Consider the following 23,985-nt stretch of genomic DNA (forward strand, 5'->3'; position numbering starts at 1 on the left):
CATTTCACTCCTCACCTGATCTCACTTCCGCACACTAATTGGGGCTGGTATTTATGATGGGTTAATGACAGAGCCAGTCAGGAATGCCAAAACACTATCGCTAATATCACCAGGGAAGAATAGCTCAGCAGGGATGTGCATCATAATTAATGTCACCTAAGAAATTATTTTCAATATTCAAAATATTTAAGGGAAGAATTGGTGGTTATTTAATGTGAGAAAGAAAAGCACTACGTAATTGATTCCAAAATATCCCAACCCATTAAAAGGAGTGGAAAGGCAAATATTATGACAGACACGTAAAGTACAGTTTATAAGAAAGATGGAAGGCTGAAAAAGATCAAAATAATTTGGAGCTATAAAAATTATTGCTGTTTTATGGCATTCTTGAAAAATAAGTATATTTTAAATAAGACTTCGGGGCCTGATGTAAAGTTTGCAGACGTCCTGTATCTTTGGAATACAAAAAAAAAAAAATGTGTCTACCAGCTCTCTCCAACTAGCAAACTGATGACACAGGCATACCCTTCTCTTGCCCGCTTTAAGCCAGAAATCGACATCTGCCTGAAAAGTCATTCAGGATATACACTCGGGTTGTGGTCAATAATCCAACTATCTGACCAAGAGGATCAACTCAGCTCTCATTTAAACCAACAAACCTCCAAGGTGCCCTGAATGGCTAATGTCTCCAACGCTCAGAATATGCTGATTTTCACTGCCCGGTTGCAAAAAGACCACGTGTCCGGCACTCATCTAGGTCTCTGGAAGGGCAGCAAGATCACTCATTGTATCACGACTCCCAAAAGCTGTACTCTGTGCTGGCTAACCAAGCAGAGTTATGAGATGCTCAAGGGCTGGGGACTGGCCCCTCCCTACATCCCCAGCGCCTGACCTCGGGCTTGGGGCCTCAGAGTTGCTTGCAGCTCACGGCTGGTTCACTGAAACCACAGGGAATACTGGGGCCTCCCTGTGAATGATAACGGAGAGGAGGTAAGGACATTGATTCTTCTACATTTTAGAGGAAAACCCAGACTCCCTCTGCCTTGGCCATTTCTAGTATCCCCAGAGCTGTTCAGATAGGGTAGAGCTGAGGATGGGAGAGGGGATGAAAGTGATACTAGTGGAAAATTCCAGAGAAGAAGAGCAGCAGAGTGAGAAGGTGCTTAAACAGCTCTGAGCCTGGTATCTTTCTCAGGTAATCCTTAATTTGTGGCTCAGAGGAGTTAAAGAACTTGCCCAAGAACTTGCCCAGCTATTAGATGCTACACTGGGTTTTGAAATTAGATCTGTCTGACTCCTAGATTTGCAGTCCTCATTAGTTGAGGCTGCTTCAAGGAAGAGGAGCGACTCTGGGTACTGCTTATTTCCTCCTCCTGCATCCCCTTGTTCCACTCTAGGAACAAGGAAGATGGGATACAGAGAGGCAAGGGAAGCAGGGATGTGGGGATATGGTGATTGAGTGAGGCTAGGATGTGGGGATGCAGGGATGTGGGGAAGCAGGGATGTGGGGGTGTGGTGATGGAGAGAGGCTAGGATGTGGGGATGCAGGGATATGGGGAAGCAGGGATGTGGGGATATGGTGATGGAGAGAGGCTAGGATGTGGGGATGCAGGGATGTGGGGATATGGTGCTAGAGAGAGGCAAGGATGTGGGGATGCAGGGATGTGGGGATATGGTGCTAGAGAGAGGCAAGGATGTGGGGATGCAGGGATGTGGGGAAGCAGGGGTGTGAGGATGTAGGAATGCAAGAATGTGGGGAGAGGATGGAAATGGTAAGCAGAGGCAGGGTGGAGGAATCCAAGCGCAGGGGACCACGGCAGTCCAGAAGCCACGGGGCATGTGGCAAAGGCTGCCTCCTGGCTGCTTGCCCCATCACCCAGAGTGCAGAGCCCACCAGAGGTCCTGGCTCCATCTGCAGCCCAGGACCTGACTAAAATGCAAAGCAGAGTCCTCCACTGGCGGGATGAAAGCCTCATCATCTTCATCAGTCATGCAGTAAAGCCTCACTTCAGAGACCGCAGGCCCATCAGGAACAAGGGTCATCTAATATGCATTCTGGCACAAAGGGAGAGAGTGGTTGTTGCCCTCAGGGTGAAACACAAACAGATCCCATGATCTCCTTTGAGAAACATGAAAATCTGTCATAAAGAGCTCCTTTTGTTGCTTCAACATCAGAGCTGTCTGCTTTTTCTGGGGCCATGAGCCAGAATCTTCTCTTCTCTTCCAACCAGGGTCCAGGGTTCCCATCAGTGGTACTCACTGCCTGGCCAGGGGTAGGCCCCGTAAGTCACTCTACCCATGACTGGCTACATAATTTGTAGGACCCAGTGCAAAAGGAAAATGCAGAAGCCCTTGTTCAAAAATTATTTAGACTTTCAAGGGTAGTGAGGTCACTAAGATAGAGACATAGGCTGTTCCTGACTTTGCTCCCCGTCATGAGAACAGCTAACGTGCAGTCAAGGACAAGACACCACTGAGAGAAATCTAGAAGCGGCGGTGAGGCAGGAGCACCCCCTGCACCACAGGGACCAAGACAGACAGCATTAGGGGCTCAACAAAGCAGCTACGCAGCGACCCCACAGCACTGAGCCAAGAGGTCCCCCTGAACCTCCACTTCCTCCAGCCGGGAAAAGGGAGCCCAGGGGCAAGCACCAACCTTCCCCAGAATTGTGGGCTGCTTTGTGGGAGCGCGAACTCTGATCTCACACCACGGGGTTTGCAGGGGACTCTTTGGGGCCCAGCCCCTGGGACTCTGACTGTGATGAAGAAGGGGGAGGGGCTGCCACAACCAGCACTGGGTCTTGGCAGACTGAGTTCACACCTGCAGTGCCCACCTGGCAACCCCAGCCAGCAGCTCTGCTCTTCCGCGAACCAAGTCCAGGGTGCGCTCTGAACACAGAACTTGGTGGGGTGCAGCTCCGCTCTGGAGACCAGTTTGTCCCCACTGAGGGTGCTGAGTCACAGCCCCACCTGCTTTGGAGAGTGCCTCCTGGCCCCATCTGACCAGGGGGGCTGGCCACAGCTCCTGGAAGCTGTGTGGCCCAGTGGCCCTCAAGCTGAGAGGTGAGCAGACAGAGCAAAGCCAGGGCCCTGTTCAGCCAGGAGCCGGGGGTGCAGTAGGCTTGAGTTGAGACAACAAAGCGCTTTACTGGTTCTAGAGCCGCTTCTCCCACTGCGTTCTGGCAGGGGATCGACTTTGTAGCTGTGACCCTTGCTGGCTCCAGTCTCCAGCTCATCTGACTGGGGAACCTGCCAGAGCACAGGGGAAGCGCCGGAGCCCATTCAACAGCCCTGCACACGGCGGCACTTAGAACAGACGGCACAGCCCGTGGCTTCTCCCCTGACTGCGGAGCAAAACTGGTGGCCTCCCCGAACCAGGGAATTCAGTGCACACTCAGGCCTGATCCGGGACCCCAAACAATGAGCCGTACAAGCTCTGGGCTAGGTACCCTGCCAGGGAAGGGGCCGCTAATTCATAACCCCGCCTCATTCTGAATATAGCGCCCAGTCCCGACCATCTTGACAGCCTGGCCAGAGAATCCAGGCCGCTGCGGAGCCCATCCTACAGCCTCACCTTGCGGGGGGAGCTAAGGCAACGGTCCTGCCCTGCTGTTCTCAGCCAGGCACACCCCTGTCCCTGTCCTCAGAGTTGCCTTGCCTAAAAATAGACCACAATAGCAGGTCCCACCTGCCCAAACACATTTCCAGCAGACACACCCAGAAACCCATCCTGGGCTGACTAGTGAAGAGCTCTCTCTGCCAAGGCAAACCGACAGACTCTGGAAGAGGAGCCCCATCGCTCAGATGCACGGGTACCAACGTAAGGAGTGAAGGATCATGAAAAATCAAACAGATGTTAGCTGAACCTATTGTGCTAATCATTTTACAATATGTGTAAGTCAAATCATCATGCTATATGCCTCAAACTTATACAGTGAAACATGTAAATTATTTGTCAACAAAGCTGAAGAAAAATGAAAATTGGAACGTATTTGCCCAAGTACAGAATTGAAGTTAATATGTTCAGACTATTTCTACCTAAGTCTCCATTTCCTGTTTCCCTCTGTCTTTTATGTGAGTTGGTGTATCACTTATACACGATAAAGCTAATCAATGTCATATATAGTTAACAAAAATCATTGCTGTGGACTCAAAAATAAACTAGTTAAATAGTTAAAAAGATAATTTCAGTACGGCAACAGCTGAGCATTAAACCAAGCTTGGGGCCCTGGGTGCCCACATAGGCTGCAGGCCCGAGAATCCAGCCCTGGCTCTAATACTCGCAGGCGGGTCAAAGAGAAGCCTCGGGCCAGGGGACTGGAAGCCTCTCCATTACACAGACTGAGACTTTTCTGCTCAGGTTTATGTACACCCAGGGCCTGGGCACAGAGTACACACTCTCGAATCAGAAGCCAGGACACTTCTGACGATAAGGCAGAGGACAACAGTCTATCACCGGTCACGTGCCTGCAGCCACACCAACAAAGGACACCACACCGGATCCCCGCGCTCGATGCCAACCCAATACACAATTATTCAGTGCCAGCCTCATGCCTGGCACCAGCTCGGGCCCAGGATGCCGGGGAGCACAAGACGCACGCAAGTCCCACTCGATCTTCACCAGAACCTTCCCGGGCCGTGGGATCCTGAGGCTGAGTAAGGGAAGGAAGAGGCGTGGTTGCAAGCCCTGTGCTGCTGGAGGCTCTGATCTCCCGCTTCCTTGGGAGGCTACAGCAAGGCAAGCAGCAGATCGAATGGATACTTACCCACCAGCCCACCTCTTCTTTCTCTCTTAAAAGAAACTTCAAAAAATTAAATTTTGATTATCCGGAATTTTTTTTTTTGCTAATAATCTAACAAGCATTCCAGATAAGACTCACATTCTCACGGGGTGCCTGGGTGGCACAGCGGTTAAGCGCCGGCCTTCGGCTCAGGGCGTGATCCCGGCATTGTGGGATCGAGCCCCACGTCAGGCTCCTCTGCTATGAGCCTGCTTCTCCCTCTCCCACTCGCCCTGCTTATGTTCCCTCTCTCGCTGGCTGTCTCTATCTCTGTCAAATAAATAAATAAAATCTTTAAAAAAAAAAAAGACTCACATTCTCTTTGGCCCCACTGCTAATACTAGGCCCCTCCCCAGATGTTACTGACAGATGTTTTCCTCTGTAATAACAGACATACATAAACGCTCACTATCTGTATGATCTTTTTAACCAACATTGCATCACATTGTACACACAATTCTTAACCCCGCCTTTGATTTTTAAAGTTAATATATGTTCTGGGCACCAGCCTTGCAATTACCTGTATATCTGCTTTATTCCTCTTAGCAACTACCTGGAATCCCATTCCATGCATATGCCGCAGTCTCCTCAGCCTCTCCCACACAAGTAGGCCTAGTAGTGTTTCTGTAGGCAGATGCAGGATGTGGGGTTGAGGGTTCGTAGGGTCTGTGCATTTTTAGTTTTATAAACTTCTGTAAACCTGGTCTGTAGTGTGGCTGTACCAGCAGAGTCCGGTCTCCCCAGGCCTTATCAACATCTGATATCATCACCAGCATCACCACCACCGTCACCATCATCATCATCAATCATCATCGCCATTATTTTGCCAACTGATCAGTAAAAATGATATTTCACTGCTTTAATCTGTTTCCCCTTGATTTTTAGTGAAATTGAGCATCTTTTCTTTGTCCATGTAATTCTGCTCCTCTCAACTCATTGTTCACGTCCTTTGCCCATTTTTCTGCTGCTTCTTTGTGGTTGATTGATAGGAAGGAGTTTTTGTTACAGGATCTTTGTTATTGGTAGGAGGGGCTCTGTTTCTATCCCAGATACCAGTCCTTTGTTGCCTGTATTGCAAACATTTCTTTAAACATTTCAAAATTGAAAACACTCTCTTCAGAAGTCCCTAGCACCAGAGACCGCAGAGACCGGTACAGACCCTGAAAAGGGTACTAACATTACAGCACTCGGGGTCTTTGGTGCACAAACTCCAATTTGCTATTTCCTTTGGAAAATCCTCAGTGTCCCAGCACACAAGATGCTGGAAACCACCATGAGGGATATGCACAGGGACTGGCACAACCCCAGGGGATTTCTTACAGTAATCGTTACCAGGTTCAATTATCTGCTTCACAAAAGCAGGGCTCATTCTCTCTCTCACCAGTGAACCCTGACATGCAGACACACAATTAGAAGCAAAGAATAAATTAAAAGCACATCTTCTCTGCCACGTGGAATAATGAGCACAGGGGCAGGCCTAATCATATTTTTTTAAAGCTATAAGTGAATTATAAAAACAAAGACAATGGATAAAACCAAGAGGTGATTCACAAGGCTCTCAGTGATGTGGACCACCAATGAAAACATAGATGAGAATGTATCTCTCACCCTAAGGCCCCTCGAATATTTTTTTTCTTCCACGATCATCTGAAATTTACTCCCCTAAATATCTCACCATCCTGAAATGAGAAGTGGCCTAGGGCAACATGCTGCTCAGTGGCCTGAATCTCTTCTTCTCATATGTATTCATTAAATCCTTATCGCCAGCATGCCCTGGTTCCCAACCCTCAACATGATAACCGTGCAGCAGGAAATAGTCACCTCTCCCAGAAAAGCAAATACGGCAACAGCTCTTCCCTCACAGGGTCCGGGCAAACTTTTCAAATCGGAGCTGGATTCTGCCACATGGGAAGAACATACCTCAGTAACTTGAACCCCATCAGCAGACACTCCCAAGGGACCCCCAAGGACCTCCTTGCTCAAGAGCAGAAATCACCTGCTCTACCTTTTTCCCATTTTTAGTCTCTTCCACTTAAGAGAAAAAAAGGCAAGGGAGAGAAACAAGGAGAGAGCACCATGTGTCCGACTCACTGTATCAGGCACCTCCAATCACTGCTGGCTTCCTGCCTGCTCTCCCAAGGTCAGGGAAATATGCTGAAATCTTTTCCTTTGCAGGTAAATCCAAGAAATGAATGAACGAACGAACGAATGAATGACTGAATGAGTGAATGAATGAATACTCAGGGCCCTTGGTAGAGAAATTAAACTGCCCCCACACACCACCAACAAGCTCACTGCAGGATCATCTCTCACAAGGTGCCTCTTGCTTCACCTGAGAGCAGACCCCCTACCCCCTGGAAAGAGCCTCCTGTGCATTGTAAAGGAGGACTTCGGAAAACGTAGGAGCAACAGCATTAAACACTGAAGGAGACAATGCTGGAGCCCGATGGAGCAAGAAAATAAAAACACCACCTACCCGACTCTACAGAGTTCAACCTATACCTTTGACAGTCTGCTTTCCAAATTCATTACAACTTCCAATCGCTCATCACCTCCAGCCCTAAGAAAGACCCGGGAAATAAATATCCATAAACAAAGGATGCGTTCTGGGAAGTGTAGTATTTAAGTCCTGTTCATGGAATCAAAACCAGTTCATTTCTGACGCTAGGCCCACCACATGGTCCCATGTAACTTTGGGTAATTTAGCTAACTTCTCTAGACGTCAGTTTTATCATTCATGAAGTGGGGGCAGTAATAATACCCACCCCCATCAGACTGGTGTGAGGATTAAATGTGATAGTGATGACCCCCCAACGGCTACGTCGCCCGACAGCCTGAAGTGTACAGGCACAGCTTGTGACTCTGAGTCAAGATCCCATAACTCCTCTCCAATGATACCCTGAGGCAGGATAGGGACCCGGTAGGGGGTGTGACTGAGATTCAAGGTTAAAACCTGCAGTTGGGGTTATGGCATAAGAGACCCGTAAAGTCTATCTAGGTGGCTCCAACCCAAAGAGAATTTTGCTGAGTTTAACCTGATAGTTAATATTCTCTGGAGTAGAATAAATAAACCCAGAGACTCCAGACATCTGTCCCGCTAAGACATTTCTAAGAGCACGGTGATGCTCCTGGAAATTTAAATGGGAAGGCATGCTCCCAAACCACCTGCTCTATAGTTCAATGTCATTATTTGTTTAGAAGGTCACAGAAAAATTTGGCACAGAGAGTCAAAAAGAAGTGTAGAACATAATAAATGTCTGGTATTTAATAATGAAGACAGAATACTTCAGGCCATTACAAGAGAGATTTCCTTTGGAGCCGTTAATGAAACTGGAACAGGAATAGAAAATATGTCCTAGCAGCAGTCTCCTGTTTGTGTTTCTTGTCTGACACAGAAAGAAACCTGTTTAAACAACAAGGAAACCAAACTGAACAACTAGCTAGCCTAGCGCTGCAAAACTGGCTGATGATTATGAAGGGAAATCGTTTCAGGTCTTTTGCTCTCTCTGCCTACATTGATGAGGGGGCTCTGACTATCTGCCCTGCACGCCCAGGTGGGTATAGGTATGGGCAAAGGTGGTTTGAGTTCAGCCCCTCTGTGGACATGAAACACCCAATCCTGTGGCCTCCTGGGTTCCCAAAGAGGCTTGGAATGGCTCAGATGCTAAGCCAGGGAAGCCCTCCTGCTGGCAAAACTTACTACCAATTCCAGAAGCATTTCATATTTTCTCCTTGGCAAATGATGCTTTTTAACCTTCTTCCTAATGGGTATCTAACTCTTGAGATGATCCTTCATTTTTCTCCCCCCGTCATTCAGTCCTTCAGATATTTATTGAGTGCCAGCTGTGTGCCTAAGCCTCAATCACAATGCCAAAAAACAGATGTGTGTCTGCCTCACAGAGGTCACAGCCCGCAAAGGAGGCAGAGACTAAATATGCAATTACAAGTGTAATCAATGTCTCTGTGTTTCAAGAGTATTGGTTAAAATAATAATCACAATGATGACGATGGTTATCCCAGACTGGGATCATCTTCTGTGCTAGACAGTGTGCCGAATACTCCATGTGGTCAAAAACCCCATGGAAGCTTGACACCCTTATGGGAGAGCATCACCGACCTAATTACACAGAAGAAACTGGGACTCCAAGAGGCTAGGAAATTTGCCCTGGGTCTTACCACCAGTAAGGAAAAAAGCCAAGATTCAAACCAGCGTCTTTCAGCCTTTAGAAGACATTCTCTGGATAGCTAATATCTCCCCATCCAGAATGTTAATCAGCAAATATAACGAATCCCCTTTCATTGCCTCATAATCAAAAAAAGCATTTCGACCAGACTAAAGCTGGCCTTGGCCCACCTGGGCTCTTGACCTAAGTTTCAGAAAATATTACTATGAAGCTGTAAATCCTTCTCCTCCTCTCAATTCTCGCTTCTTTTAATCAGAACCACCTCTACATTTCAGCCAATCTCATGTAGAATGAGATGACAAAAGGCTTTAAACCTAGAAAAAAAATTTTTTTCATGATGGTTGTATGGTCTCAGTCACCTGAAACCTTTTGGGAAGAAGCAAATATTATGAATACGTTCATATGCACAACATAATCACTTCCAAACAAGTCAAAGCCAAGGTTTGATTTGGTTCTGAATTTAACTACACAGCAAACAAAGGTCTGGAGTGAAGCAAGTCATTTCAGTTCCACAGTTAAGTTCTTAAAATCACACACACACACACACACACACACACACACACACACACACATGCATACACATACATACACACAGAAGCACTCATACACACGCACACATACGCACATGCACACACACGCATACACATAAACATACACACATGCACACAGAGGTCCTTCTATATTACTCATAAGAATCTCTTTAAACCTAAAATAATAAAATTATTTATGGGAGTGTCTGAAAATGATCCAATCAAGCACTCTTTTCTTGAAAGTTCCCTTTTTCGAGTTTCAAGTAAGAAGTATATATCTATTTAAAAGGAGGGGAAAAAAGAAAGAGAACTTTATTCTCAGAGATGTTCCCCTCAGGACAATGCTGTGCTGTAGAAGTTGCTGGATTTCCTATAAGAATGAGCATGCAACCTATGGAGAAATAATAGCTATCCTTCCCATGTGAAACGTCACAACCTCACGGACTTAGGTAGTTCTAGATCAGGAAAGAAAATCACACCAGCTCCCCCCTCCCCAACCCCCCAGTGACCCGAAGTAACATGAAGTCTGACAGGTCACATGACTTTCCCAAGGTCACAGAGCCCATTAGCAAAACTTCCGGGCCCCTGCTACCTAATGAAATACTTCAAGGAAGAAAGTTATCTTTCCCGCATTAATAACTACCAGCATGAGAAAGGCTGTTTTGTTTTCCATATTGTTTATTTATTTTGTTGTTGTTTGATTTTGCTATGGACAAGTGCAATGTAAGATCAGGGACTTTCCATGAGGGGCTGGCTGACTCTCAAAGCTTTTAACAGTATCCCAAGGGGACGATACTGTTAGAAATTTCACTTTCTGGTAGACACAAAGATTCAGATGACTTCCAATCACAACGATTTTTGCTGTTGAACAGTCACCCTTAGAAACTGATTACGTCTCCCTCAGAATTCCTACTTGTACTGTAAGAGGCCACCCATGCCACAGACGTACTGTATCTGTAGTTCCGATTACATGAATAGGAAGGTGGGTAGGAACGTGTCTAAAAGAAGAAACCTGAATTGTAAGAGCATGTTTCCCTTCTGATTTTTCTCCTTTCCAATTTTTTTTTTATTTTTTTTTTTTTAAAGATTTTATTTATTTATTTGACAGAGATAGAGACAGCCAGTGAGAGAGGGAACACAGCAGGGGGAGCGGGAGAGGAGGAAGCAGGCTCATAGCAGAGGAGCCTGATGTGGGGCCCGATCCCGCAACGCCGGGATCACGCCCTGAGCCGAAGGCAGACGCTTTAACCGCTGTGCCACCCAGGCGCCCCACTCCTTTCCAATTTTAAACATATGTTCTCTATAGGTACATATCTGTTTAATAAAATAATTATTTATTTAATATAATATTCATTAAATATAATTAATAATCTAGTTCACGATTAATTAGTATATTCATATATTTGTAACTACATACTGAATGGCAGAAAAATATTATTTGGGTGAGGAAAATTAGCAAATTCATGAATTTATAACAAGTGACCAAAAAAGCCAGCTCTTAATATAAAAGGCTGCCATTAATATATGAAAATGTCTTTGAATATTACAGCAATAATCGAATCACTTGTGGTCAAGCCATTAGTATGTATTTGAAGAAAGGATCAGATGTTTTTCCAATTAAAATGAACAGACGACAACTTCATAAATTACTCACAATACACTGTAGTGATCATCAGTCAACTCTGGCTTTTAGTAATTTCATTACAATTATGAATTTCAATGAATTCTAAGAAGTACTTGTGGACATCAACCACATGTCAGAGGCCCGCCTTCATGGAGCTTATGTTTTGTTGGAGGAGATAGAAAATAAATATGCAAACCCTACTGGTGTGCTCAGTGAACAGAAGAAAGTGAGTCAGGAGCAGAGCAGACACAAAGGGCTGGCGGTAGCTGTTCATCCACATTTTGGAGCAGGCTGTGTCGTACTCTGTAGGTACAGGGGGAGTTCATTTTTTTATTCGAAGAATGAGTGAAGTATAAGTGTAAGCAAATATGTAACTTGACCCTATTTACATTTTCAAAGGTCCCACTGATGACTATGGAGAAGATAGATCTAATTTCCAACTGAAGAAGGGTCTCCCTATGTATATGTTTATAATAATAACAGGAAAGCTATGTTTAATCATTTTTATTAAATCCTTCTATCTTATTAAGAGTTTTTTTTTCAGGGCACCTGGCTGGCTCAGTCAGTAGAGCATGCAACTCTTGATCTCTGGGTTGTGGGTTCAAGCCCCATGTTGGGTATAGAGATGACTTAAAAATTAAGTCTTTAAAAAGAGAGAGAGAGAGATTTGTTTTTTCATTTCATGGGTTTCTGGGTCAGAATTTATCACTTTAAAGAATTTCTTCTTGAAGAATTTGATAGACCTTTTCAATAACCCATGATAACTTTCATTTTAAATTTATTGCCTTACAAGATTTTGTCCAGTGTAAATTAAGGTCAATATTACAACTTGTGGCTCTGTGATCCAACTTAAGTTACTGGTCTTTGAGCCATTAGACTTGGGTATGAATTCTGGCTTATCCACCCACTTGGGCACATCACATGACCTCTCAATCTTGTTTCTCCATATGAAAAACAGAGATAATAACAGTATTTATTTCACAGGATCATGAAGAGGAAAATAAATGAAATAATGTCTGTTCAGTGCTTAAGCCACTGCTTGCATTTAATACATATTTGATAATGGTGTCTATTATTCTTATCATTGTTACTATATTCTATTCATATTAATTAACCAGCAAAGAGTATCCTAAAATTGTTAGTCATGAAAGAAGTTCTAATTTGAAGAATTAGGATGACCATATCAAAGGCATATTGTATTCATTATGAAAACCTACATCACAAAATAACCTGAAAATATGAAAGGTGAGAATTAATTCATCAGAGTACATATTAGGTGCTTTATCAACAGGCTTAAGTGAGATTGGAAAATTCCTGTTGTCTACTTTCTGGACTGCCACCACGTTCAAGTTTTACTTAAAAAAAATCAATAGCAGTTGCCAAATCCCTAGACCACAAAGATCCTTGGTGAAAAATCAGGACACTGCCACTGCTGCCAAACAATTTTCTGGAAAAAGATCCGAAGTAACTTCTGGGGTCTGCCAATGACCTCTGCACTTAGCTATCTTCATGAAAGACACTAAGGTTTCTGAAAATGTACTGTGGGACTCTGAATATTATGATGGAAGAGCCACTAAGAATTTACCGAACATTACTGTAGATATACCAAGGTGGCCCTGGTGTCCCCAAATGCTCCCTTTAGCCAGACTAGCTGATGTCCAAACACCACAAGCACACTATGTACATGAAAACAATAAAACTAAATTTTAAAAGTATTTGTAAATTGGAATGTTCAATAAAGTTTAAACTGGTAATGTTTCATTGTGTTTAAAATATATTATTTAAAACAAATGTGTTTTAAACAAATATTTATTTTAAATAAGTATTCCCAGCTTTGAGAAAGCCCAATTGAGAAAAACCAAAAGTTAAAAGAATCACAAAAGAACAAATGAGTTTGGTAGGAGAGAAAGTGCTCTCAAAAGCAATAATTCAGACTTCTATAACCACTATTACCTACAAATTGAGATATGCATGGTCATGATAGAAAAAAGAATATTGTAGCAAGAAAACTAGAACAGTGAGGAAAACACAGAGAACCTGGAGAGGCATTTTCTTAGATTGTATCTGTTAATGAAATTAGATAAAAGAACCAGAGTTTCTAAACACAAAAGTAACAAAGAAAAAAGGGTCACTAATACATAAATGCTGTACAGGCAAATAAAAAATAACTTTGACAGGAGCAAATACTGTAATTTTTCCTCTGATCTATAAAGGAAGATTACTGGTCAAACAAAACCAAGTCAATTCTTTTTGCTATTAAGTTGCATTTTTGTCTTTAAACTTGTTCCTATTAATACCTTTATTTGGATTTAGAACACATGATGGTACTAATATAATTAAGCTGTAGAAATGATAATTTTTTTGAGAAACAATTTTTACATTCTAAGGTTATCAACAAAAATGAACTTTTCTCTTTCTTTCAGCTAGAAAATGGCCTTGTGTGGTACTTTTGGAACAAAGAAGTCAAGGTTTATGTGATGCAGAATATCAAATCACTGGAGGCTGTTCTGCTATATACGATGTATCATTTCTCTCTTCATGTCCTAAATAAGTGTTTTCTACTACCAATTTAATCATATTCAATAAACTTGGTATTTTTAGAACACCTACCACATGGATGGAACTATATTAAGATGGATAATGAGGAAATTTATGAAAATCAGTCAAAGCTATAATTACGATGTCCAGCACAAATAAAAAATCACTAGACACATAAATAAGAAAAAAAAAAAAAAAGGAAAGTCACTTCAAAAGAAAAAAAAAAGGAGTCAACAGACACAGAAATGACCCAGGTGCTGGAATTATCAGAGAAGAAATTTAAAACAGCTTTGTAGCTGTGCTTGAGGACTTAAATAAAACAACAACATGACTATAATCAGTTCAATGATAAGGAATTTCAGCAGGAAATAGAAACTATAAAAAAGATTTAATGAAAATTCTCAAACTAAAAGTACAATATATAAAATAAAACATTCACTGAATGAACTTAACAGCAGATTAGAGACTACAGAAGAATGGGTTAGTGAACCTGGAGACTAATCAATAGAACATAGATTGGAAACAAACAAACAAAAAAGAGCCACAGTGACCTGTGGGACAAGGTAAAGCAATCTAACATAGATGTGACTTAAGTTGTAGTAGGAAATGTAAAATGGGGCAATAAAATTTTGAAGAAATCATTGTTAAAAAGTTTTCTTTTTTTTAAGATTTATTCACTTATTTTAGAGAGAGAGAGCATGTAAGTGAGCAAGGGAGGGGTAGAGGGAAAGAATCCTCAAGCAGATGCCACACGGAGTGCAGAGCCCGACAATCAACTGAGCCACCCAGGCTCCCCGTTGTTAAAAACTTTTCAAATGTGTTGAGAATATTAACAGTCTCAGCAAACTCCAAGTAGAATAAATATAAAGAAAATCACATCTAGACATATCCTTTATTTATCACACTATACAGTACACTGTAAATCAAAGATAAGGAGAAGAGTCATGAAAGTAGCAAAGAAAAATGACCTACTGTATACAGAGGAATAAAGATAAAATGATGGTTGACATCTCATCAGAAACATTAAAGATCAGTAGAGAATGGGATTATATCTTCAAAGTGCTAAAAATAATAATAATAATAAACTGTCAAGTAAAAATTCTATAACCAGCAAAATTACCCTTCAAAAATGAAGGTGAAATAGATATTTTTAGATAAACAAAAGCTGAGAGAAGTTGTGACTCCCAGACCTGCAATGTAAAAATAAAATAATAAAATAAATAAAAAATGCTAAAAGAGGTTCTTCAGGCTGAAGAGAAATGTAACAGATGGAAACTCAAATCCAGAGGAAGAATAAGAGTGCCAGAAATGGCAAATGTGTGGGTAAATATACTGCTATCTTTTTTCTTATTTAATTTTTTAGAAAACAGCTGATTAACCCAAAAATAAAGCCAAATAAAAATAACATTTATTATGGTATTTATCACACATACAGAAGTACAATAAATGGTTATACCACAAAGGACGGTGGTAGGTAGAATCACACTGTTGAAAACTTTTCATTCCACATGGTACTTCACACACTAAAGTAAGTCTGGATACACTGCACGCTTAGGTTAAGGATTCTCACTGTAGTCCTTCAAGCAACAACCAAAAAAATACATTTAAAAATGTAGATTAGAACTTTCCTGGGGGCTAGAGGTCACATCTCAGATTGTGCAAATTCCACAACCTAGAACAGGGTCTAACATGTACTGAGCCCTGGATAAATATTAAATTAAGCAATACATAGACATAGGCAAATAAAATTAATAGGACAGAAAATGATGAGCATCAGGAAAGAGGCAAAAATAAAGTATCATTAGAGTTCAGAGGTGAGAAAAATTATGGTATGGAAAGGAGATAAAAGTTCTGCACTTACGGGAAATAAAGATATTATGGGTTCTCTGTGTCTGGGGACATTTCTTCTAGGTGTGGTGGAGGTGAACTCCAGAATCTCCACTCCATCAAGAGTCACTACTGGGGCCTTTGCTTCAAGGTCCCTTGATAGCCCAGACTACGTGAGGTCTGCTAATTGTGCATGGTGATGATGCCCTGTCCTTCTCTTTCATGTTCGCTTATCATGATTACAATGTAATAATTATTTACATCATCATGGCTTTAATATCCAGCATTGCTGTTAGATGGCGCACTTTGCGAGAACAAGGGCAGCATCAGCTGAGCTCATGGCCACATCCACAGCACAGCGCCAGACACAGAGGAGATTACGGACAACTACTTGTTGAACGACCGCCGCACATGAGAGATGGATGGAACCTTAGAAATCATCCCGATGCAACAGGTGCATTATTTCATGGAGGAGCAAAGAGACCACAGTAGCAGATCTCTGAGCACGTAAACAGTCCAGGTGGGACAAAAACTACTGGAACCTACATTTCCAGACCTCCAGGCCAAGGCTCTCCGAGTTGGGTCTAGCTGAGGCTCCACCTGCCACCCCTTCTTACACTTTCAAGTGACCAATGTCCGGGTCCTGTGCCTCACATGTGACCACCAGACAACTCATTAACACAAAGCCCAGTTATGCACTGACCTTATGAAAAGTTCTAACATTCTAGCCAAATGAACAAAAATGATAATGTGTGTACACAGAGAGTGTGTATGTGACAACTGAGAAATTATTGTAATTTTTAAATGTTCACCCTGAGAGATTCTGGGGAAACTACCCATCAGTCTTGTGCATAAATGACATGTGGCCCCTAACTAAGAAACATCCTAATGTAAGATCTTAAAATGCAGAAGACTAACTATGACCCCTTTGCCAAGCTGATAAAAAGAAAAAAAAATAGGCATGTTCTCATAAGTTAGATCAGAAAGAGGGGAGGGAGATTTATTTTAATAGAAAGAGTGAAATTTACTTCTCTTTTCAGTGTCTTTCCTGTAGACATGACCCCTAGGTTTCTTGCTTATGCACAAAAAGTCAATTCGCTACCTCTTAGGAAAAGCACCATTTGTGATTCTGGGGACGGGGTCTTCTGTGCTCCACCTCCTCCCTCTGCAAGGAGCTCAACACCTCATTCAGGCCAAGAGGACAACGATGGACTGGGGCTTGACAGCAGCACATGAAAAAGCCCATGAGGATGGTGATTTCCTCTGCTCAAAAAGAACGTCTACTAAACCCATCCTTGGCTCATGCCCACAAGCGTTTCCCCAGGGCAAAGCCTCACCGGCAGGCAGGGAAATACTGTCAGGGGAAAGGACAGCTCTGCTCTGCTGCTTGCTGCTCTGCTGCCCTTTCTAAATCCTTCCCAGGAAAGGCTTTCTTCTCCGGTGAATGGTGATATAGACACGTCCTATAGTAGAGGACCCCCCCCCCACCCCGCTCCCTTCACCTGGGTCTCCCTCAGCCAGGACCTCCCACTCTAAGAGGTCTGGCCAGGAGGCGGTGGAGGGGAGCTGCTCCCGGGAGGATGGCGTATCACCAGCTGTCCCATTGGGAGATTTCCCATCACGGTCTCTGTGTCCTTCCAAACCCCTCACCCCAACATTGCAATGAGGCCACTGCATTTGCAAGCTAGGTGTCTGTGGCCTGGGGATGACCAGGAGGGGACGTGCAAGACACGCCACTCCCCAGTTCTTTCCCACTCACACTTTTGTTTTCCTTCTGCATGTCACCAGGCTTTTCATTTTCCTATTACTTACAAAATAACAAAGAAAAATTATTATAGAAAACTTTGCAATGGAAAAGGCTTCTGTAGGATACACAATTCAAAATCACATTTTTTTTTTTTCTGCTGCGCACCAGCTCTGTGCAATTGGCACTTATTGGAGACAGCTTTCAAAGAAAATATGTTTGCGGTTCAAAGATAAGCAGGTTTTTAGTAAACTGTCAAAAGGACTTTTTTTCATCTTCTTCGCTGCCAATGGAAAAACCCAAAAAGAAAGAGTAAGTAAGAAGGGGAAAGCATTCTGTCCAAGTTATACTACACGTGTAGACCTAGTTTTCTGGAAATTCATCAATGGCTAGGATAATCGGGGGTAGGGTCCACTCCCACCACTCCATCCTCACCTCACATTGGGTTGAATGAGGGTGAAACACTGAAATAACCACATTATAATTAAGACACAGGTTTTTTTCAACTGTTTTCATTATAATTATCCAATCTCATATGAACTTTACATAAAAAACTATGTTAATTCAAAGCACAAAATAAAAAAGCAAAGATGCCATTTTAACGAGGCCTCTGTTCATAGCAATTACAACTATAAATTGCCCCAAAGGATAGATGATCGGAAAGGAAAGAACAAAACCAAGAGAAGACCCATCTAGAACCCACAGGCCATCCATAGAGAGGGACAAGCCAAAAAGAAGGCTGAACTGACCCCCGTGTCAACAATAAAGTTTCCCAGCCAATAAAGATGACCAGGCAGCTCTGGTTTCCATGGAGGACGCTGTGTTGTGGGTTGTTCACACATGCGACCCTTCCAAGGCTGTTGCCCCAATATAGTTTTTGTTAAGAATAAGCTAATACCACGTTAGAGAACCTTACAAAGGCGACTGCTGATGTCAAGGCCATAAGCCCATGAGAAAAACATCAACCTCTAAAGAGACTGTAACACAAATTTAAATGAAAAATAAAATCCTGACAATAAAGCAGGCATGACTTTCTTCTGATAACTCTTGATGATTCTACCAATGAAAAGCAAATTCTTCACTTTCAAAGCACATGAATGGTACAATGATGCAAAGACTCCGAGCTAAATGGAAAGAAGAGGCAGACCCACCATTTCTTTTCTATTTTGGGGACAGGGGGGCTAAGACTCAAAGCTGCAAAGTTTGGGAAATTTTACAAAAGCACTTTTTTTTTCCCCTGTAGGAAAACAGACTTCCAGCTCCCTCTGAACTAAAGCACGGGGACATCCTCAGCATTACTTCATTGTGAGCAGATGGTAGTCTGAAATTTTTTTGATAAAAACAATCCGCCAGCAGGGGTTGCCAAGAGGTCAGCGGAACCCAGATTAACAATTGATCAGCTCTAATGGACTGTTGTAGCAATAAACCCAGAGCCTGTGCGCAGACCTGCTATCCCAGTGATAGCAATGGGGCTGACATCCAAGCTGTTAAGACGTGCACTTAATAGCACTGAAGCTTCACAGCCTTAACACCTTCATCTACGAAGACATGCATTCTTCCATGCACATCCATTTTTTCAAAGGCTTCTCTTTTACAGGTGCTCACAAAAGCACCCATGGTTTACTCTGACCCAGAGAAGATTTCGCCACAGTCTAAGGTCCAGGTAGTAAACGACACTCTGTAATATTTCAAATTCTACTCTAGTTCAGACCACAACTGTAGCCCCTGATATTTCTCTTGCACTTATATAAAACAGATCACTGGAGGAGGAAAAACTGGGCTCCCCTTCTTTGTTCCCAAGAGGACAAAAACTGCAACAACCCAAAGACTCATTTTCTCAGTCTCTCTGTCCGTCTCTCTCTTTTGGAGAGAGAAGCTAATGTTGTATGAATGCCTACAGCACCACATCTGACAAGGGAATCAGCTGTGCTGCACCAGATTTACACTGTAAAGCTTCAGCAGTAGGAGTCAGCACTCTTGAAGGTAACACTAGCTTCCTAGGGACAAAAAAGAGTGACTCTAGGTTAGCTGAGCTAAACCACAGAACATTTGTCCTCTGCTGAGGGATATATAATCCCCTCAAGTCACTAAATCATTCCCTCCCTTGCCCACTCATGTTGTGTGGACAACTGATCTCAGAATAAAACTGACTATATATGAGCCATAAATAACACCAGATTTTCCAAATAATCTTTTTCACTCTCCTATAAACTCACTTCTTCCTGTTGGACCAATGGATGTAAATGCTTGGTCCAAAAACATCCAAGAACAAGGACATTCTCCTCCAGAAGTACAATACAAGGAAACCAGGAAATTCAACACTGATACATCATCATTATCCAATGCAGAGTCCATTTTCAAATCTTTACTGCTGGTTCTGGATCCGTTGCATTTCATCATCACGTGTTTTTTGTGTCCTTTAGTCTAGAACAGGTCCTCAATATTTCTTTGTCTTTCTTGACCTTGGAAGGTTTGAAGAGGAGTCTGGCCAGTTACCTTGTAGAAGATTCCTCAATCCAGATTTGTCTGATACTTTCTCATGATTAGATTCAGGTTACACATTTTGGGCAAGAATTCTACGTAGGGTTGCTGCCCTAAAGCTCAACACACACGTGGAGGCACCTGATATCACTTTGTCTCATCACCGGTGATACCAACTTTGATTACCTATTTAAGGTGGTCTCCGCCAGGCTTCTCCATGGTTGCTATAGTCCCCTTTGTAATTAATAAGTAATTTGTGGGCAGATACTTTGAAACTATCAGGGTCCTGTTCTTCATCAAACACTTTCCTACTAGTTTTAATATCCACTGAAGATTACTGTCTGAATTATTACCACAATCTCCTATCTCCGCCATCTCTCTTATATTTATTAGTTCGCATTCTACTGCAGGAGCTTTCCCTTCTCTTTTTCATTTTTGTTAAGTAGTCTCCATGCCCAGCTTGGAGCCCAATGCAGGGCTTGAACTCACAACCCTGAGATCAAGACCCGAGCTGCGATCAAGAGTCAGACACTTAACCGACTGAGCCACCCAAGTGCCCTGAGCTTTCTCTTCTTATTTATGTATATACTTATCTATCACCTATGTCTACTTATTTGTATCTTATTAGAGAGGACCCAGGGATTCTTATTTTATTCAACATTATAATCTCATTTGAGTGGATTTGAGTTTCAGTAATTTACAACCAGAATATTCCCCAGGAGAAGGAGATGGTTTCTCTTGTCAACACATTCAAGAGGACCCTGAAACCCTCACGGTTACAAAGTTGCTTCCTCATACTTCCATTCAATCCCTCTAGCCCACTCTAGGAACTTAAACCTCTGAAGAGGAGGCACACTGAAGATAAATGTGGCCAGTAAATGGCCCCTGGACCTTCCTATAGCCACCATGTAGGTGTGGTTGGAGGAAGCAAGGTGCTTCTTGCTATATTCAGCTAACTCCTCTGCCCCTTCTCTTGCAGCTCTGCTCAAAGAGCTGGGCTGGCCTCCCCTACCCTGATGTTACCAATGGTCCCTGACACTTCTCCACCTCCCCCTGGAAGCTCTTGTGCTTGCCTACGGTCCTGGCTCTATTTGCTTCAGATGTTGGTGTTATGCCTGAAAATGACCACCAAATGGTGGGCTTCATCGTTTCTTTTCCTCTTCAGACCCACTCTTCATCCTCCTGCACCTAGCTCGATTTCAGAAGACGGAATTCCATCAACCACACCAGTAGTTGGCTTTAGCTGACAGTGGGTACCAGCAAGGTATCAGAAGGCTAGACACTGTTATCAGGATATTATCCCCCTAAATTCCATCCTTCTAGCTCACCATGATTGGCTGCTCACCTCTATCAAATACTCTTTCCATATAGCTACTTTGCCTGGGTTCTGGACACCATTCCTTCCTCTTGCTCCTTAGGCCAGGAAGGTGGCTTGCGCCATGACACCATCACCTGTTGGTTTCTCCAACGATACCTTTGTAAATACTGCCTTTATTAAACTTTCCTCAATTACCCCATTTGAGTGTGCATTATTTTACCCCTAAAGCAAAAAATATAGATGGGGAGGAATGAGAAGAGGTTCATCCACGAAACAAAGACACCAAAGGCTATTTTGGTATCACCACCTTTTTTGTGCTTGCATATTTATGTCTGCCTTTATCTTTTCCAATAAATGAAAACACAGCAAAATAAACACTACTTCTTAATTGTGACCACAAGCCATTAGAAGAGATACATTCTAGCAAAGCACAGGCTTAAGGACTCCTTTTGTTTACCTAGCAGTGTTTTGAGCAGAACTCAAAATGGCAATTCAGATAATATTTCCTTCAAGAGGAAGAGGGACCCAAAGGAACCTCCAGGTATTATTCAACTCACTTGTTGCCTTTTAAGATGTTCTCTATAGACATGGCAACATCAAAATCCTTCTCGGCCAAACACAGGTAAGTCATAATTGGATACAAAATCCACTGTAAGAAGTTTATTATGTATGTGTTCAAATCCCATGTCAGTGATGATTTAATTTTTAGATACAATTAACAGTCAATCCAAGATTGTCACAATTTTGCTTTCAGTCACCTAAACGCAGCCAAGGAAGTGGGATTTATAAATATTCTGCTATCTTATCAATATATCATTAGAAGTTCTGGTGATTATTGTTACTTGACTGGTTACGTCCTCCAGAACTGCGGAGAAGTTCATTCAAATCTGGTTCCGTGCATGTGTGTGGGTGTGTGTTATCACTCACTGTAACCGTCATGGTGGAAAATGGTCGGGGACCATTTATTCCAACTCTGTACCATCCCCCTGAAAGCCCTTCTCTTCCATCCACTGAAAGCAGGTGTTTCTGGTACACTTAGCATCTCTTGTTTGGCAGCCAACACATGAAAAATTTAACTCAACCTTGAATCGGTTACCTGCAAGTCTGCGTCAAATTCGTGTTTCAGATGTGCCTCTTCTGCTGCCTCCACAAGACGCTGAAAAGATAGAAGGCAACACAAAGGATCAGAAATGTGGCCCAGAACCCGTTCCAACCATGTGAAAAGACCAATGTTTCTCCATTGCCCCAAGAGGACAGATAATATCATAGCATGTGCACTGTGACCTGGAGCCTTTGCAAATCTGGTTGCTGCTTACCTCATTGTGGACACATGCACCCAAGTTCTGCAGCCATTTTCATAGCAATTTGCAACAACTCAAAGACACTGGCCCTTGAGGCCCAGTGTGGATGCCTGAACCTACCTAGAAGAGCATATTCCTTAGATACAGAAGGCTCTTCGTCAAGATTTACTAAATTGAGCCCAACACTAAGTGGGCTTTCTTCCCCTTTGGTTTGAGAAATACTACTTAATTCCCATTCAAAGCAATTCTTTCTGCATCCAGTTCTAGTATGTAATTATCAGGTGACAATTATTTGAATTTATGGCACATCAATGCCATTTTGACAATCTGCATCGCAATAAGAAATCGCTGAAATTAAATCAATAAGCAGGACCCATAAATACACAACTCTTATTGTTCTTCTTAGCCAACTAAATTCAGCCAATCCATATTCTTATGAGAGCAATTTCATGAAATTCCATTTAAAGGCAATTAATCAACTATCGAAATCATTTTTATTTTAATTTGAATTTGCCAACATTGAGTTGAAAACGTAGGCTAGAGAATATTGCAGAGAACTCATTTAATGAGATAATAGTTCACTGAAATTTCATCAAACTAAAAGCAAAACCTTCAGATCCAGGTAAAAATTCAGCCATTTCTATTTTTCTCCTAGTTACTCTTGGAGTCCAGGCTGTCTTTAACTTGTTTTTAATTGACATAATACAGACCTGAGTTTAATAGGCCATGTTTGAAACATGATGACATGGGTATTAATCTCTAAGTGATTACAAATCAACAAATGTTCCATGAATAATTATTAAATTGGATATGGAAATGAAGAGGTTGGAATATATGTGGGTAACATTAGGCACCAACAGAGACTACTAAGCTGTCTCTCTCCATAGAACATACAAAGAAAGAGGGCAGCCAGACAATGCTGCCCACAGACAGGAATCCTTCCACCCTTCCTTCAGATGAAGAGATTTCCCCTTCTCTGGTCAATCAAAGAACAGACCCCAGGAGAACATTACAGGGCCAGAGAGGGCCAAAAGGCCCAGTTCTAATTCTAGCCTAGATGCAACCCACTACATCAGTGCTGTTTGCCACTTCCCCTCTCAGGCCTCAGTTTCTTCATCTGAAACCCCTGAAACAGTGACCCTAGAGTAGTGCTTCTCCAAGGGCTGTCCCCCTCCAGCAGCATCAGTTTCACCCATGAATGTGTTAAAAATGCATGATTGCAAGCCCCATCTCATTTTACAGAATCAGAAGCCCTGGGGGTGGGCGCAGCAATCTGCTTTAACAAGCCCTCCAGGGAATTCGGAAGCTGCTAAAGTTTGAGAACCAATGGCAAATAACAGCACTCATCCTAGAGCTGAACTCATCCCTGCTGCCTTGATTAATGATATCCACCAGCCCTCCAAGGTTTTTCAATTTTCATTTGTCTTTTTAAAATCTGTGTACATAAGTATTTTCACTATAAGACATTAAATGCTTTCTAGAAGAGAAGCATAAAATGGAAAGGATAAGAAACAGAGAAAAAGAAAAATAAGGAGAGACACCATACATAGATTGGATCCATTGGCCCCAAGCTTTCATTGGGTCACATTCTTCCTAGAATCAGCCTAGACAATGAAGTTTGTCAGCCTCCCAGGATCACATGACCCAATCTGCAAAT

The 23,985-nt window shown here is 42.6% G+C and overlaps 1 protein-coding gene across 3 annotated transcripts in view; it reads right to left on the minus strand.

The window, feature by feature from the left end:
• CACNA2D3 (calcium voltage-gated channel auxiliary subunit alpha2delta 3) overlaps nucleotides 1–23,985 on the minus strand; it is an 834,102-nt gene that overhangs the window by 574,685 nt on the left and 235,432 nt on the right. For all 3 annotated transcript variants that reach the window (XM_087866960.1, XM_087866961.1, XM_087866959.1), the window contains exon 4: nucleotides 22,124–22,183. In XM_087866960.1, the coding sequence (XP_087723086.1) occupies nucleotides 22,124–22,183 (60 nt within the window). The remainder of the gene's footprint in view (nucleotides 1–22,123; nucleotides 22,184–23,985) is intronic.

The sequence above is a fragment of the Ursus americanus genome, chromosome 14, assembly GCF_024610735.1.
Source record: "Ursus americanus isolate L20-20 chromosome 14, mUrsAme1.1.p, whole genome shotgun sequence".
Classification (NCBI taxonomy): domain Eukaryota; kingdom Metazoa; phylum Chordata; class Mammalia; order Carnivora; family Ursidae; genus Ursus; species Ursus americanus.